Genomic DNA, 18,937 nt, shown 5'->3' with positions numbered 1-18,937 from the left:
TTATCCTACAAGCAGGATTGGTTAGTGAGATGGCGAGCTATGACTTATTACTGTGGTACGCAAGTAAGATGTTAGAGACAAAGCCTGGTAACATTACCATCGTGGAGAATAACGGTGAGTAGTTTAAACGTGCATTTTTTTTTGCCTTCCACAATGTGTTGTTGGTTTCAAAATAAGATGTAGGCCATTGTTGATCCTGGATGGAACTTAGTTACTCGATAAATATGGGGGCACTTTGTCGGGTGCAACGGGCAAAGATGGGAACGATGGTTTCTTCCATTTGGCATTCGCAGTAGTAGATATATATAATGAAACGGATGCCAACTAAATGTGGTTTTTTTGTCAAAGCTTGGTGATACCCTATATGATGGTGATGAATATGTGAAAATTATTACGTTTATATTTGACAGGTAGGGGCTTATCAGTGTAGTCATGAAGATATTCCCTTCCTTCCTGCATGCATATTGTTTGTGCTACATGGAAGCAAACTTTATGAAAGGGAATGCAAGACTTGGGAAGATATTGAAAGAAAAGTGTTGGTCTATATTAGTGAGAGTTTCTTTTGCATGTACTGAAAAATAATTCGACAATGCTGTCGCCAACCTGCTAACCACATCAACGGATGCACACCATTGGTTGCTTCAGAAATCTGATTTGGCACATTGGGCTATCTACATGTTCAAACATGACTGATGGGAAGAGATGTATTCAAATGTCTCTGAGTCATTCAATGAATGGATAAAAGAGGCATGCCATCTCTGTGTGATAAACATGGTAGACTCGATAAGTTACGCTATACTATGTTGCCAACAATGTTTTCTTTTACAATCAATAGACATTGTAGCATTTATAACTGTATAATTCCACTCACTTAACCTATTTTGTACTTATTACGATACATTTTTGCTTAAAAAAGGATATTTTCCACGTATTATAGGCATTTGTTGTTTATTATTGTACATTAATGCTTACTATAATTAGGTTCCATTGAATTTATAGCGTTTTCACTTAAATATACACGTTCTACTTTAATATTTCTTATACTCTCTTGTGAGCAAAAGTTAAAACTGATGGGTATGTTGTGTAACTGACGTGAATAATCTCAAAGATGGGAGACACATCTATGTCCTGACATACACATTAAGATCGAAGAAATCGTTGACGAGTCTCGCAACTTAGTCGTCGGGCATTCCGACGGTGACCATTTCGTGGTGGTTGAATAGAACAACTATTGTGTCAGTTTGCTTTCTCGAACATGCTCTTGTCGCATGTGGCGAGTTTATGGCATACCATGCAAGCATGCATGTGCGGTAATAATAGACAGACACAAATATTCATTAATATGTTGATGACTACTTCATAGTAGGATCTTACCAACAGGCATATGACGAAGCTATTTTCCCGGTACCAAATAATAACAAACTGAATGATGAGGGGGTGAATTACTTTTATGGCCACCAATCACTAAGACGCCTGTGGGTCGGCCAAAGCGAAAGCGGATATAGTCACAAGCTCAAATGTGTGAAATTACGATGCAGTCATTGGCATGATGCTGGACATAACCATAGATCCTGTAATGCACTCATAGCTGATTGAGGCAAGATGCTATCTTTTCCGAATATGGGACCTTTTTATGTGCCTTAAGCACTATTTTAAGTAGATACGTACCTAGGTGAATGATATTACTTCTTAACAAGCGGAGACAACAAGTTTTAAATAGAAACTAGTAATTTTAAGTGGAAAAAACTAGTTTTAATTAGGAATGTACCTCGGTGATTGATAATACTTCTTAATAAGTGGAAACAACTAGGTTAAAATGAAAGCAATTAATTTCAAGTGGAAACAACTAATTTTAAGTAGGAACATATCTAGTGCACAATAATACTTCTTAAACTGCGGAAACAACTCGAATTAAAAAAAAAGACAGTCACATACTTAAATACATATCTACAAAGGTAGTAAAACAAATCCTAAGACTTTTTTGGGTGGTCAGAAGTTTGACATCCCCGAACGATGCTGATAGGGATGCAAGTGTATGTACTGATCGTGTAATAAAGTGTGCGTAAAGCAAAGTGTCGGTCCATAGGGAAGAAAGTGATTACTAGTAATAACCCTAATTCCAAAAATTAGCATAATTAATGAAGTGGTGTGTGAATCAAAGAAAGCAAAAACAAGAAATACGGAAATAAAACCAGAGAGAAATCAAGGGAAGAGACGATGTCCAAGCATAGTATCGGTCTAGGGTTATAAACTACATGACAAAGGTAGTCTAGGTATGTAATTCTATTTAAACCAAGAGGTTTTCAGAATTATACTAAACCCCAATTTCTCAGGTGAAGAATAACTGAATAGGTGAAGAGCTGATACAGATATCCACACAATTACATTAACACTCTATGAAACCTCACTATGAGCTAATGACAATCTCTTAAGTAGATAATCTCCCCCAAAGAGAGAGATTACCCCTAATCCTCATATAGAGCAAAAATGTGATTTCTCCTCAAATCTACTCCACATGATTGCAAAAAGCACAAAGTTTATCACTAACCCACTCAGAAGGATTGTGGGAGACAAAGTGTCTGAAGTATCCTAACGAGAGGTGTACCTGCTATCATCTCGAATTGCGGTAAGTTTATTGATAAGTGCTAATTAGATCATATTTTTTATATCATTCACACTGCATTTAGTATGGAATTGGACATGTTTAGCACCGTATTTGTACGAAATTTTAATCTTTTGTTCACCACAATCTTTTATTTTTGGTTTAGGGGAAATAAGCAAATATGGGCGCATTTTGAAGTAAAATAGGCTAAGTTGCTAAATTAGAACTTCACAATGGTTCACAACGGCCATGGTGATAAGTTATAAAGCTTGTTATCTACAATTACCACTCTCATTATGTAGTCGTGGCAGCATGGAGTCATTGGAAGCAACACTGAAGTCACAACGCTCTCACAACCGCTGTTGTGAAAAATCACAACGCCTGTGATATTGTCACACACCGCCCAGAGATTATACTACGATGCGACTTGGAGCCCAAGTAACAACTTACTCACCACGGGTATCACAATGCTTGTGGTGGGCTGTGGCAGAGACAATCACTATAAATACCCTAGTTTTTTCTAAATTCGAGGAGATTCTTTTGCCAAATAAGGAGGGTGACTGGAGTTCTGGAGATCTAAGCAGCTGGAGATTGGTTTTTTTCAATATTCCATCAGATTCCGGTGGATTTCCTAAAAACACTTCAAAGATCATTATCGGAGAAGGACACGCTTGACAGGCATTCTTCAACGATCATCATCAGAGGAGGCCGCGCATGACAAGTGTCATCCGGATAATCTTGGGATCCTCTCACCCTCAAACTTTGGAGACCTATTGCAGGAAGTTAGTTTAGGAATGCTTTGAACTCATATATATTATGCTCTTTTTTATGGTTTTCTCTTACTTTAATTGTTTATCTTATGATCCACAAAAACCTAATTCGAGGGGAATTGTATGTCTATGTATCTCAATTATTGTTTATGAATCTTGATTGTTTAATCCAATAAATCTTTCTAGTTTTTGTGAATCATTGCATGTGTGCTTGAATGATATTTTTGTTAATGTGGATGAGTAAGATATGATCCCACATTAGGAAACCCATGCTATGTTATATCTATGCATGCTCTAGGAGGTTATGTATTGTTAGATCTCTGGATTAGGGAATGATTGCCCTTAGGCTTAGGGTTTGATTTATCCTTTCTCATGGATTTCCCGTACTTAAGACAAAAACATAGGAGGTTAGGATGGAAGAGATTCCATATTAAGTTCCTATTTATTTAGACCTAGTTGCCAAAAGATTTGAGACTAGTAGGCCTTTGAATTCCTCTGATCCAATTCTAGAACACGATTGTCACATTAAATGGTTATAATAAGTAAAACTCAAGATAACTATCATACAACCTCTTAACTCCTTCTAATTGTGCTTAACTATTCTCCAATTGTTTTGTGCAATATACTATAGAAGTAGATTAAAAAAAGAACGTAAACGTTTAGGCTATTGATTTATTGAAAGGAAGTAATAAGAGCCTCTCTCCATTCCTTGGGAAATACGACCCTCGTGTGTGTATGTATATGAATAAAAGAAAGCAAAAACAAGAAATACGGAAATAAAACAGAAGAGGAATCAAGGGAAGATACAATGTCCGGGCATAATATCCTTCTAGGGTTATGAAGTACATGACAAAGGTTGTCTAGGTATATGATCCTATTTAAATAGAGAGGTTTTCAGAATTATACTAAACCCTGATTTTTCAGGCAAAGAATAACTAAATAAGACCAGAGCTAATATAGACATCCACACAAACGCATTAACACTCTATGATATCTCACTGTGAGCTAATGACAATCTCTTAAGTAGATAATCTCCTCCAAAGAGGAAGATTACCCCTAATCTGAATACAAAGCAGAAATATGATTTCTCCTAAAATCTACTCCACATGATTGCAAGAAGCACGGAGTTTATCACTAACCCACTCGAAAAGATTGAGGGATACAAAGTCTCTAAAGTACGCTAACCAAAGGTGTACCCGCTATCCTCTCGAATTGCGGCAGGTTTATTCTAGGTGAAAATTTCTTCTCCTCACATAGCAATACAAAGTATGATAGTTAGGGCTTTTGCCTCATTAGAAACAAAGCATTCAACCACACAATTAAACTCAAATAGATGAGATTGCAATTAAGAAAACAATTTAAGCATCAAAGGTCCAACAACCAATGTCAAAGAAATAAACCTTAGAGTTTAACTATGCCCAAACACCATGAAAATTAGTTCTCCATCATTGGAGAACAACAATACAACCCAAAGGAATTAAAATAAATAAAGAGAATAAACAAACTCACTCAAAGCTCGCAATCTCCTTGGATGGATGAAGTTTTTCGAAGATTCCCCAAAATCACCGCCGAGATCTCCCCACAAATGGCTCCCTTGAAGCTTTGAACCTTCTTCTTATCTCTCCCTCTTGTTTTCTTCCTTCTCGGACAAGATATACAAGGAAAACCCCTGCAAAAGAATAGAGAAGAAGCTCCCTTCAAAATTCCTAATTTTTGGAATCGGGGGTTCTTACGGCCGCTACAATAACCCTTACGGTCGTAACAGTTGCCTGTAAATTTCTTAGGTTAGAGCTTACGCCGTAACTAGCCAGTAACAATACCTATAAATAGTGATTTTCTACAGTAATCATGAACAGTGCCATAAGGTTCTCAAGTTGGGCTTACGGCCGTAACAGTGCGCTATTATAGTAAATGCCCATAATAGCATTCGTAAGCTCGCCCATAAGTCACTCTAAAAACTCTATTTGTTTTCCAAAATTAGCTCAAATCGCATCAAACTTGTTCCTCTTGATCAATATGTCCTCATTCTAGCCTAAATACGAAATAGAAGTGAATTAAGCACCAATTCAATCATATATTCTTTAATTACATGTGAAGTGCTTTGAATAATAATAACAAAATAAATTCATTCAAGCACTTATCAAATGCCATCCATCAATATGTGAGCCGTGAAACGTAGACGCATATGCAGAATGGCGGTGTGGAGAAGATGGAGTTTCTCACCATCGAGTATCTGTTCTATGAAGCACAACCATAGACTGGACAATCAACATTACCCACCTTTTGACGCGGGCAATTGCGTTCTTGGATGAGGGGATATGCTTCCATGCTTGTCTCTCCAAGTTTAATTTTCAAACATCTATCGAATAGTTCCCTCTATTGATAGGACATGTATCGGTCAGGCCAATGGGGAGATGAAAATAATAATACAGTCATACACAAAAACATTGTTTACCATGATGAGGGCATCTTCGTCGTATGTTAGGTTCAGAGATGAGTTATAATGCATATACTCCTTCTTTCCTTTATCAAGCACAAGAAGGTGGATGTGACCATTTAGTATGATCTGTAATAGGATGAGCTCAACATCTATGAATAGGTGAACAATGTATTGAACCAAGAGCAAGGCGTCTTCAGTAGTGTGCTCTGCCTTGAACATCAATTGTGCCAATGGCCGTGATATTGCCGCACCCTTCTTGTATGGGTATTCTTTCTTCAAATGATAAATGATAATCAAAACAAATACATCCATGACATCATTGAGGACCTAATGCTTTCACTCCATTAGGGTGTAGACATATGCTAGAGTTGTATATGACAACTCACTCTTCTAGACAGTAGTCCTATGGAGTCAGAGCATAAAAACAAAAAAAAATTGTTAAGCTAGAACATGAATGCTTAAGTGGAAATGAAGCCGGTAAAGCAAGAATGCGAGTGTTTAAGTGAAAATGAAATATTTTAAGCGATAACAATAACGTTTAAGCGGAAATGAAATCTTTTAAGCATGATACTTATATGCCAATCTAATAGTTTAGAAACATGATGATTGTTGCTTTCTCGATGTTTTTTAACCTCATGTATCCTGCAGGTCTTTTGTTCCTTGGGAGGAAATCGGTTCTAACATTCTCACTGCCTTGTTTGGTAACGACAACTTCCGACTCTGACAATTATGTCGGTTCCTTTGGTGCCACCTCCAGAACATGGGATGATGAACTCTTAGGTAAGCCTTCTAGGTTTGCTTTTCAATTTTCATTCTTATCGTCTAGAACCTTAACTGCAAGCATCGGCGCCTTATTTTCTTCGGTATGTTCTTCAAATTCAACTTTGGTTGGGGAGTGTTCTTCATTTACTGGAACTTCATGAGGAATGACATCAATGGGTTATTCACTATTGGGACGCAACAACTCACTAGAGGAAACCTCCCCATTAGTACCATCTGTGACATGTTCGACCATGTTTGCTAGTTCCACAAGGAATGAAACTTTCATCTTAGAGGTGGTAGGTTGTCGTTCGCACTCACCGGTAGAAACTTCGGGAAATGATTTTGGTGGTTCATTGGCATTTGGCGGAGGCTATATGTGGATGTCCTCCATGTTGGATCCCTCAATAGTAGCTGGTGTCTCGTTCTTATTGACCAACTCAGCATTTGAGGAAGGAGGTACCTCATTTCTCAATGCTACTAGTGATTCGACAATAGTGTCTATATCAATGTTATTGACTTCGACAACAGGGGGTGACACATGTGGGGATGGTGGCGCTGGTGGGGATGTTAGCGTGGGTGGGGATGATGGCACTTGTGGGGATGCTGATGCGGGTGGGGATGCTGGCACGGATAGGGATGCTAGTGCTTGCTGGGATGGTAACGCAGGTGGGGATGGACTTGATTATCTCTTGATTTTGCCTTTTTGGGTAATTTTCTTCTGGGGGGCTTCTGGGCAATTGACTTGCACTTTCGCAGACAGTGTCGCTTGCCTTATCATTAGTCACTTGTTGTCAGGAACCTAAGCTTTACCTAAAGTGGGAAGAGAAATGGTGGCCATTGTCTAGTGGCAATCTTCTTAACAAACCATTTTGCAGTAGTAGACAAGATCGAGGGGCATCTGGAGTATTGTCCTCTTTTGATAGAGATGGCACAGCTGGGGCAACCTCGGAAGGGCCACGATCCTCAATTGCTTCTTCTCGGGTTTGTAGATTAACAATTGTTTTGGCCAAATTATTAAATCTTGCCAATAGACAAGGGGCAAGATCCTCATCAACTGCACTCCTTGGTGGACTACCAGAAATGGAATGACATCGATGCCAATGTGGTAGGCTTTTGGGTGGAGTGGGAGACCATACATGCTTTTGATAGGGACGCAAATATACGTGTCGGTCGCGTAATAAAGTGTGCGTAAGTACAAAGTGTGAGTCCATATGGAAGAAAGTGGATACTAGTAATAACTCTAAACCCGAAAAATAGCCTCAGTGATCAAATGGTGTATGTATGTACAAAACAGTTAAAAATAAGAAAATACGTGAAATAACAGGAGAGAAGTCAAGGAAGAAAGTGATGTCTGGGCATAGCATCATTCTAGGATTATGAAGTACAGGACAAAGGTTGTATAAACATGCAATCCTATTTGAACCAAAAGGTTTCTAGAATTATACTAAACCCCGATTTCTTAGGCAAAGAGTAACTATATCGTAAACAGTGATGTGTTATAGTAGCATGAATAGTTTATTGCTGCAGTAAACTCCCATACTAGCACCCGTAAGCTCGCCAGTAAGACACTCTCAAAACTCTATTCTTCTTCCAAAATTAGCTCAAATAGCCTCAAACTTGTTCCTCTTGATCAATATGTTCTCCTTCTAGCTTGAATACGAAATAGAAGCTATTAAAGCACCAATTCAATCATATATTCTTTAATTACATGCAAAGTGCTATGAATAATACTAATAAAATACATTCATTCAAGCAGGGGAGAGCACGAAAAACTGCAAAGGGGAGATGACATAGCTTAAATGAAAAAACCTTTTAGATAAGTGGTAATTCCTAAAATTAAACTGAAACATAAATATTCAAGCAAACAATGGTTATATTTAAGCTAAAAGTCACCAAATTAAGCAGAAACATAAAATATTAAGGGGAAACGAATTATGTTAAGCGGGAATGTTTATACATAATAGACACCAAGTAACTAAATACCTCTTTGCCGTCGAGTGTTGTTAGTAATGGATCAAGGGATACTTACTTCCTGAAATAGTTCTCCCTGTAACAAAGTATCCAGAGAGTCTTACCAAAGCGCACCTTCTTACTAGTGCCGGTGACCTTGTAGAACCAAATATTCAAGGTAACAGCACATCCTCTCAAGTAGTCAATATTTGTCTTCTTACCGGAAGACCTTGCTTGCACTCTGGCGGCCATCAACGGGATGCCCTACATAAGCCACTTATGTGTGGCTTGAGCCCATGCATAGCGCTGCAGTTCTGTAAAATCATCCACGTAGTCCACAATCCAATTACGGATGGAACGCGATGTGTTCGGAACAACATGGTTCCCATGATGTACACCAACAATAACTTCACAAAGTTTTCTTCTTCTCCTCTTTTTCGAACGACCTTACCAAGGGTTTTTTTTATTGAATCCCTATGTCTTTCATATGTTTTGGATAAATATTTTCCTTCGAATTCTGATTATGTTTTCCTCTTCTTGAAAACTACTACATCCCCATCATATCAGAGGCCAAGAATAATTGCCACATCTTCGGGCCTGAAACTCAGTAGGCTTTCACCAATCTTGAACTTTTGTGAACGCTCATCGTATCTTTGCATTAGAGCATCGAGCAATCCCCTCTCTTTTAGTACATGTTCAATTTCGGTTAAAGATGCAAAAGGCATTTTCCGGATGATTTCTCGATGCTTGGAACTCATGCTATGTCTCAAATCAGCAAGAGTTTCTACTATTGGGACCAAATAACATCTCTCGTTGACAAGGTTGGTGGCCATATCTCCAGTGCTTCAGCAAGACCAACAATTCATGAGCCATCAATAATTATTAAGTGGAAACTAGTTTACATAAGCGGAAACACAATAGTTTAAAATGGAAACCATTTAATCTTAATGGTAAACAACATCTTTAATGAGAAACAATTTTTCATTGATGCAACACATTTTATTTGAACACAACACACACAATTGATGTTCTTCCACACACCACAACACTGGACGTTGTCTGGGAATCATTTATATACAGAAAAGGACCAAAAAACACAACCGAAACAAGATACAACTGAAAGTAAAAAAAAAACAAATCTTTATAGAGGATACAACGATAAGATACAGATCATATTCCTGGAGACATAGAATTCTAGCATTCCAAATTACAGACCAATTCATACACAACTACATAGGAACAAAAAAAAAAACCTTTAATTGCAAAATCCTAGAAACCAAAAAAAGAGATAATCACAACCCTACAACTACCAAAAATCATTTAGCAATTGTCATATTGATTTACTACCTTTAGGTAAGGCTTTTGTTGATTCAAGAGTGGAGAGATGGTGTCAAGGAAACAACCGTGCTAAACAGGGAATCTCTTGCAAACTTCTTCTCAAGACCTCTAATGTTGAACATGAAGATTCAAGGTGGCAAACAAACACAGAGAAGGGAAAGCCTTTTAGCTTCTTCCATCTCACAACATAAAGGGGCAAGTAAGAGAACGCACAGATGGCAACCATCACACCCTTGGGATTTGTAACTGCCTAAACCGCCAGTTCCCAACGTGGAAAGATGACCACATGCATGGATGAGTGTGTCGGGGCATTTATGTCTTTTCCCTTCAAACATCACTGTGTTAGCAACGGTGTGGACTTAAAATGAATAACAATGATAAATGAGGGATAATATGTGAATACTGAAATCAAGAGGGTTTTTTGTGATAGCCAAACTTGAGAGGGGATATTTGTTCATTATCTATTAATTTTATTATTTATTATGAAATAAGGTAACTTCTTATTTTAAAATAAGATAGCTTAATTTAATATATTTTATTATAAAATTTAGAAAATATTTTAATTTAAAATTGAACTTATAATAAAATCATAATATCATAAATAAATATATCTATAATATATTTTGAACAATTATATAGATAAATAAAGATTTCAAGTATTTAATTAACGAATTGTTTGAATAGTTTTAAAAATATAAGTTTTTAACGAATTGTACGTTTGAATAATTTAAAAAAATATATATTTTAATAAAATAGAAATTTAGGAACGGATTTGCAACACGTTTTTAATTTTTAATACTTATAAATATATATATACTATAAAAAAATTAGTGTTATTGTAGCGCAGGTGGCCATCTTTTGTTTTCAAAGTCAGCTATAACAGCTACAGTAGGCCAGCCTTAGTTTTCAAAGTCAAAAACAACAGCTGCAAGACACTTTCACATGAAACATGGTTTCACATGCAACAGCTATTCGATGTTTTTAAATCCAGCTTGGAATGCCTTAATGCCAAGTGGTTCTATAACCTTCTAGAATAATTATTGATCTCTCAAAGTCTTGCTCTGCTTTGTTACATTTATTTTTAAGTTGATCCTGATCTCCCGAGCTGGTCAATTATTAAAACACTCCTTGGGAAGATTAGGATGATGTGAGACCCATGGGTCAATTTCTTATTTTTATTTGGATAAAACATTTTAAAACTGAGATTATTATGGTGCACTAATTAAGAGCAATAGGTGGAATGATGATAACTCATAAACAGTGCTAAGGTACTCACAATGCCTAGCCCACCTTGCATCTCATATATTTTAATGGGTAAACCACTCATTTAAAGCAATATTATATTATAAAAAGGAGTTAATTATTTTTATCTCTCTTAGCATGGAAAAAAATTACAATCATTTTGATGTGAAAGTAGTAGTTACCATCATTCTTATGTGTAATATTCATCTTTGTTTATTTATACATATATATATGACGACTAAGTTAGTTAAGAAGGATATCTAAACAGTGTAATTCCAATTTGTCACATATTTAACTTGACATAGGTGTTTGTTTACTATAATCATATAGCTAGGTGTGGATTAGCACCTATTTTTATGTTTTTTTTTCCTTAAATATGGTAGTTAAATCGAACATTTATATTATGTACTATAATTTGCAATAAAATTTCTAAAGTTTATTCAAGATATATATATATATATATATATTTATTTCCTAACATAATATAACTTCCTAACTTAAAAAAAAAAAATGAAAAAAGCAAACTGAGAGTTCATGTCTTTATTATAATTTCTCCAAAATTCTTTGAATCTATATTAATCTCACCAAACATATTATTCATTTTTACATATCACATAAAATATTAATTTAGATTCTAATTATATATATATATATATTTAACTAAAAAAATACAGAAGTACTGCTATGTTTTACAATAATACAGTCTAAGGTTCAAATCATTAATTCTTGTTTTATCATGTAAAAACTAAAATCAAATCAAATAACTAAATTTTGTATAAAATTATAACATCAAATGAAATAAAATTTTAAAAATATTAATTTGAATTACAAGTTCGATGGACTAAATTATTATTATTATTTTTATGTGTGTGTAACTTCTCACCAATACTTACCTCAAAAACTTCTCACCAATACCTGCATCTAGCCTAATACTCTAAATTGTAAGAATAATTAATTTATGTATTGAACTAAATCTTTATGCTTATTATAAGTTCATTTGATTTTTAAATCATACAAACATATATATATATCTTGAATTTTATGCTTGAACTACACAAAAACGATATACTTCAATTCTTCTAGAACATTTCAAGTGAAATAAAATAACATCATTTTTTTTTTATATGGAATGTGGCACCCCATTAACAATGGAGAATGAAAACCAATCATGTACTTCCTCTATTGAGAAATGGTATCACAGTCAGCATCCAATTGCTTCCATGCATGCCTTCCCACTTCAAAGCCCACTACTATTTTATTCGATTCTATGCTCATCCTATTCTATATATAGATTGCAAGTAAGTCGGGAAGGAAAGAAGAAGGGGATTAATAATGTTTGGGAGCATGAAGTTTCTTCTAATTTCAAACATTGTTACATTATTTCTTGCTTTATTCCTTTTGTCGTTGGCCAATGGAATGGAGGAGAAGAAGGATGTTTATATAGTTTATATGGGGGCTGCAGCACCAGCTTCTTCTCCAGAGACTCTCACTCAAACCCATCTTCAGCTTCTTACCTCAGTGGTTAAAAGGTTTGCCTTTTATTTTACTTGATATATTTTGTTTATTTTTATTTTTAAATTTCCTTGATTCAATCTAAGCTAAATTTATAATACATGTGTCAATTTAATTAGATGATGAGATGAACTATTAAATAATTTTTCTAGATATTTGATGAGTTTATATGTAATAACGTATAAATTATTTTAAAAAACATTCTGCACCCTTGATTAATCTTGTATCAGCATAGAGCTTCAATTATAAAGTTTAATTTGCTAAAATATAGTTATGTATCCTTCTTATCTCAAAGTTAAATAGGATATTATTATTATTATTATTATTATTATTATTATTATTATTATTATTATTATTATTATTTTGTTATACACCATTCTTATCTAATCATGTCTAAAAACTGATCTCATAAATAAACTAATGTTTATTTAATTAAATGACATGTGATTGTTCTAATTATTATTTTTCATATTTAATATTTGATTAGACAGGAGCACCAAAAATTGATCCATAGCTATAAACATGGGTTCTCTGGTTTTGCTGCGAGGCTATCGAAAGAAGAGGCATTGGCCATTAGTCAAAACCAAGATGTGATATCAGTATTTGTTGATCCCGTTTATCAACTTCACACTACTCGATCATGGGATTTTTTGCAACTCCAAAGCTCCTTAAAGTCTGGCTCAACACTCAGAGCAAATGAAACTGACAATGGACTTTTTTCAAAAGTAGGTGAAGATACAATCATTGGGCTTTTAGATACAGGTATGAAAACTCATCATGAATCAAAGAAGATGAATTTTTATTTTTTATTTTTGTAAAAATGTGATGAGATTATGTAATGATATTATGTCACTTTATTTATTTTTGGAATCTTAGGGATTTGGCCAGAATCACCAAGCTTTAGTGATAAAGGGATGAGACCACTTAAAAAGAGATGGAATGGGAAATGTGATAAGGCAAATGACTTCAATTCATCCAATTGTAACATGTGAGCTTTTCAGTAGTTATGTTAATTAATTAATTAACTTACACATCTGCATATCAAAATAGGCATTTTTTCAATCTAACATTGACTTTTATTAAGGGTTACTTTTCACATGAGGAAATATATACATATATATATATATATATATATATATATATATATGAAACTTAACCATATTATATAGGAGGTCATAACAACAATTATACTGATTTATGGTAATAGCAACTAGTATTCATATTTCCAGAAAACTTCAAAATTTATGATAGTTGCATAGGCCTATTTGTTAGGCAAGTTTTTCATTTACCTTTGCAAAATTAATTTTCATAATTTTTCAAATTTTAGGAAAAACCAACCATAAACACATTTCCATAAAAACTTTTTCATCTTGATAAGTATTTCAAGACTTCATGGTAAAACTGTAAAAGTGCTCCCCATCTGTCATCTTTGAATTAACAGGAAGCTCATCGGAGCAAGATCATACAAACCCGACGATAACCCGAATAGCCCGAGAGACTATGACGGACACGGAACCCACACCTCCTCCATCGCCGGCGGCGCAGCGGTTTCCGACGCCTCCTACTACGGCGTCGCCGCCGGCACGGCCAAGGGCGGCTCTCCTGCTTCTAGGATCGCCGTCTACAAGGTTTGTGGCAATTTTGGCTGCACGGGATCCTCGATCCTCGCCGCATTTGATGACGCCATCGCCGACGGCGTTGATGTGCTCTCGATCTCGATAGGCGGTTATATATTTGACAAGCCCGACTTCAACAAGGATCCGATTGCTATCGGATCATTCCATGCGGTGGAGAAGAATGTGATCGTCGTCTGCTCCGCTGGGAATGATGGGCCTTCCACTGGGAGTGTCCTCAATGAGGCTCCATGGATCATTACCGTCGCAGCCACTACTATTGATCGGAAGTTCGACTCTGATATTCTTCTACTTGGCACTGGCAGTAACAACAAAGCTATCAAGGTAAGTACTCCTTTGTTTTTAGTTACTTGCACATTTTAATTAATTAATATAGATTAAAAAAGTTAATTAAATTTTATTGATAATTTAAAATTTATAAAAAATCATATTAATTTAATGAAAAAATTTTTATTTAAAATATAATAATCTAATAAAATCTATAGTTAAATATGATTTATTATAATTTATAGGTAAATTTTAAAAAAAATTATACTTTATATTTTATAACTTTTTTAAATAATGAATTAAAAAAATCAAAGAAAACGTTTAAAATAGAAGGCGTAAAAAGTACCAGAGTGAGTATTTATTTATTCCCTTTTAATAGTTATCTTATTATTATTATTATTATTATTATTATTATTATTATTATTAGAGTAAAATATTTAGATAGTCATCAAATTATTCAAAGTATTAATCATTCAATTATAAAAAATTTTAATTGGATCACATAATTTTAGAATTATTGTCAATTGGGTTACTAGTGTTCACGCCATTATTGGCATTGTGCTTTGGCGGTACATGTCACCAATTTTCTCCTCATCTTATCATTGCTACATGGCTACTAAGAAAATTATTTTTTTTTGGCCAACACTTCCATGTAACTAATGATGTCATGTGGAATGCTATGTCACTTAATATTGTCATGTAAATTTGACATAAAATGAATGACATGTATTACCAAAGTGGAAAAAAAAAAAAATGATATGAACTATCACATCGGCCCACTTAATGGTGTAGAGTTCATTGATCAAAATAACTTAAATTCTTAGTTAGGTGACCAAATTAAAATTTTTTATAATTTGTGACCCAAATAAGAATACCGAATAATTGAAAAATTATTTAAATAATTTTATTGTTATTATTAATAGGCTACAACAACAGCTTTCCCCCGTAATTCTCCGACACATGGGATGGTATTTTGTTGGGTTTGAGAAAAGTTTTGGACTTTATTGGAAAATTTATATTAGCTGAATTATAAATTATACTCGGTATTAATTTTAAAAGTAATATTGTATTTTTTTAATTAACATTTTAATATCAAGTATTAAATAAATCTATTTAATTCATTAAATTTTGTCCAAAACCTCAAGGCAACCTCATCTGGTAAAAAAGATCTCTATCTCATATGAAGGTTTCTTTTTCTTTTTAAATAAAATTTTAGTTACAAAAACTTTAGAAAATTTTATATAAACACAAAAATTCAAAGAAGCTATTTGCAATATATATATATGCTTGCATATTTTAAATGTAATAAGATAAAAAATTGTCACCATTACAATAAAAGAGTTGGAATTTTATTTCGTTCCTCTCTTTAATCAAAGTATATGATTTGAAACCTATTTTAATATTTAAAAAAATACTATAAAATATATCAAATAGTAGATATAAGAATAAATCCAAAAAAATATTAATTATGAATATTAATATTTTTTTTATTCCTCTATTAATATTGTTATTTGTTATTTACTGTACATAAAACATCAGGGGCAAGCTATAAATTTCTCTAATTTGGGCAAATCTCCAACCCATCCATTGGTCTATGGTCGATCAGCAAAGTCTAATTCAAACTCCAGCACTGATCAATCAGCTAGGTAAGTTGTACAATATCATTCAATCATTAAGCTTGAGTTTGTTAACAAAATCATCATTCTCACTCTCTCTTTCTCTCTCTCTCTGTCTCTCTCTCACCGTTTGTGAGAACATATATACTCCTGCAAACCTTTATGATTCATAAGTCTCTTCATAAACCAAAATTGTTACACAGATAAACCTCTAGAGAAGGGGTTGTTAAAAATAGAAAACTCTAATATTAGCCTCACTTGGCCACTTCTAATAAAAGAAAGAAAAAAAAAAAAAATCATTTTTCAGCCATTGCGACATGCAGTCATTGGATGAGAAAAAGATCAAAGGAAAGATAGTTGTTTGCAAGCACAATGACGAGGACATAAGAAGTGACGTACTGGTTGAGCTGTTAAAGGACTTAGGAGCGATTGGAGTGATACTGGTTAACTATCAACAAAACTCTGTGGCTTCTACTTATGTTGATATCCCAGTAACTGAGATCCCTCTCCAAGCAGCAGATGAGCTTTTCACTTACATCAACTCCACCAAGTAATCACTATCTTTACCTTCCATAATATTTCCCATCTTTCATTAAATTTTTTATTTCAAATTGAAATAGTTTGAATTTTACCTGGCTTGTGATTGCATGGCTAAACAAAGGAAACCAATAGCAACCATTTTGCCAACCATAAGTGTGACTGAGTATAAGCCTGCACCACAAATTGCTTATTTCTCTTCAAGAGGCCCTTCTTCACTAACAAAAAACATCCTCAAGGTGAGCTTTCTTCTAATTATTTTCCTTGTATTATTTTGTGGTTGGTTAATTCAAAGGCTAGAAAATGCATGCAGCCTGATATTGCAGCACCAGGAGTGAACATTCTAGCAGGATGGCCTCTAAGGAATTCATCATCAGATATACCACCAGGGAAGAAGCCTTCGGGTTTCAACCTGCAATCTGGGACTTCAATGTCCTGCCCTCATATTGCCGGAGTCGCAGCCAACATCAAGTCTTGGAACCCGAAATGGAGCGCATCTGCAGTCCGGTCAGCCATCATGACCACAGGTCTTCACATGAACTCAACTACTTGTTAAGTCTCAAACAAATTAAATTCTTGAACTCTTAATAGATTCATATTACTTGGTCTTGTGTTACAGCTATTTTGATGAATAATAATAAGAGACAATTGACGACTGATTTAGGCTCTACTGCAACACCATATGATTTTGGAGCAGGAGAAGTTAATCCAATAGCTGCATTACAGCCAGGTCTGGTTTATGATGCAGGGCCTGAAGATTATCTACTATTTTTGTGTAACTATGGTTACAATACATCTACCATCAAGTCTATCAGTAATAGTGCCTTGGTTGGATTTGAATGCCCAAAGAACTCTAGTAAGGACTTGATTTCCAGCCTCAATTACCCATCAATAGCTATCAGCAACCTACATAGAATAAAGAAAAAGATAGTGAGTCGGACATTGACCAATGTGGGAGCTGAAGAGGAGATCACATATGTTGTAAGTGTCCAATCTCCAGTTGGAGTAGATGTGAAGGTAGTTCCTGAGAAACTTCAGTTCACAAAGAAAAGTAAGAAATTGAGCTACCAAGTGACTTTTTCGGTGAAGGACTCCTCCTTGACAAATGAACTGTTTGGGTGGATTACTTGGTCAGATGGAAAGCACTTGGTTAGAAGTCCATATGTGATTAGTAGCAAGTAATAAATGCTGCTAAGAAAAATGCATTATTAAAGTGAAATGCTATTGAGATCTATGGTCTGTCTAGGTGAATCATGTGCAGTATTTGATGCAACAATTTAACAGAATTGAAAATTGTCGAATTGAACTTGCAGAATTTTTCTGAATAGATAGTAGGAACTTATGAGGATTGAGAGATTCAATAAGTCTAAGGTAAGGTCTAAGTAGTCCTGCAATATCAATGGATGTTTTTTCCCAATCAATTCTCACTTATCTTAAACTATTCTTTTCAAACAGAGACAGAACTATAAAAACGTAAACTAATTAAATATTTCATCCCATCTCAAAATGCAGTCTTGAGTTCATATGAGAGTATCATGAGATCGATTATAGGTGTACATTAGGAAGTGATATTGTTCGAGTACAAACACCACCAAAGCAACATGAAATGCGGAGAATTTTATTTTTGTTAATGCAATTTCACAGCCACTTCTTTCGAAGTCATTCTTGATGTTGAATGTTAACCATCATTTCATCAGTAGTCCTCCGTGTGATCAAATCTTTTTCCAAGCTATGGGTAAGATCCAGGAGACTGTTGATATGGAGAAAATCCATAGCTTGAATGTGTTGGACTTTTGCTGAGGAGAATAGAGGATTCAGAGAAGAAGACAAGTGAGTAGAAGATGTAGAGAATAGAGAGAAGTTTAAAGATAACAATACTTCACTTGCTTGACTGAATTCAAAGAAGGATTACAACTTAAATAGAGCCCAAAAGTTGGCACATAGTTTCATGCAAAAAAAAAAGTCATAATAAAAGCAAAAACATACAAGTTAAACTAAAACCAAATATAAAGTGATACTTGATAAAAGCCTTTCATGTTCGTACACATCAAAGGTTGACTACTCCTTTCCACTACCTGTATTCCCATTCGTTTAGCCCACAAACAGTAGCATGCATTTGTCAATCAAATCCCTTCCTTGCACTCCATTGGCCAAGCATCATTACACCCACTAGCTTCTTTATTACTTAGTTTCAGATCACACTCAACAAAATGTATATTGAATGTTATTAGCTGAAAGCGAAGCAGTGTGTAAAATCAATAACACAG

At 34.7% G+C, this 18,937-nt stretch overlaps 1 protein-coding gene across 1 annotated transcript; it reads left to right on the top strand.

Annotated features, from left to right (window-relative positions):
- The first annotated feature begins 12,426 nt into the window (after nt 1-12,426).
- Nucleotides 12,427-18,057, top strand: LOC120271489 (CO(2)-response secreted protease-like). The gene is made up of 9 exons (XM_039278171.1): nt 12,427-12,633; nt 13,104-13,378; nt 13,493-13,604; nt 14,058-14,574; nt 16,057-16,163; nt 16,441-16,683; nt 16,795-16,909; nt 16,984-17,197; nt 17,290-18,057. The coding sequence occupies exons 1-9, from the start codon at nt 12,437-12,439 to the stop codon at nt 17,850-17,852; spliced, it is 2,343 nt and encodes a 780-aa protein (XP_039134105.1). The 5' UTR covers nt 12,427-12,436; the 3' UTR covers nt 17,853-18,057.
- The last annotated feature ends 880 nt before the right edge of the window (nt 18,058-18,937 follow it).

Source organism: Dioscorea cayenensis, chromosome 11, assembly GCF_009730915.1.
Source record: "Dioscorea cayenensis subsp. rotundata cultivar TDr96_F1 chromosome 11, TDr96_F1_v2_PseudoChromosome.rev07_lg8_w22 25.fasta, whole genome shotgun sequence".
Taxonomy (NCBI): domain Eukaryota; kingdom Viridiplantae; phylum Streptophyta; class Magnoliopsida; order Dioscoreales; family Dioscoreaceae; genus Dioscorea; species Dioscorea cayenensis.
Note: the sequence above shows the minus strand (reverse complement) of the source record. Positions and strands in the feature narration are given on the sequence as shown.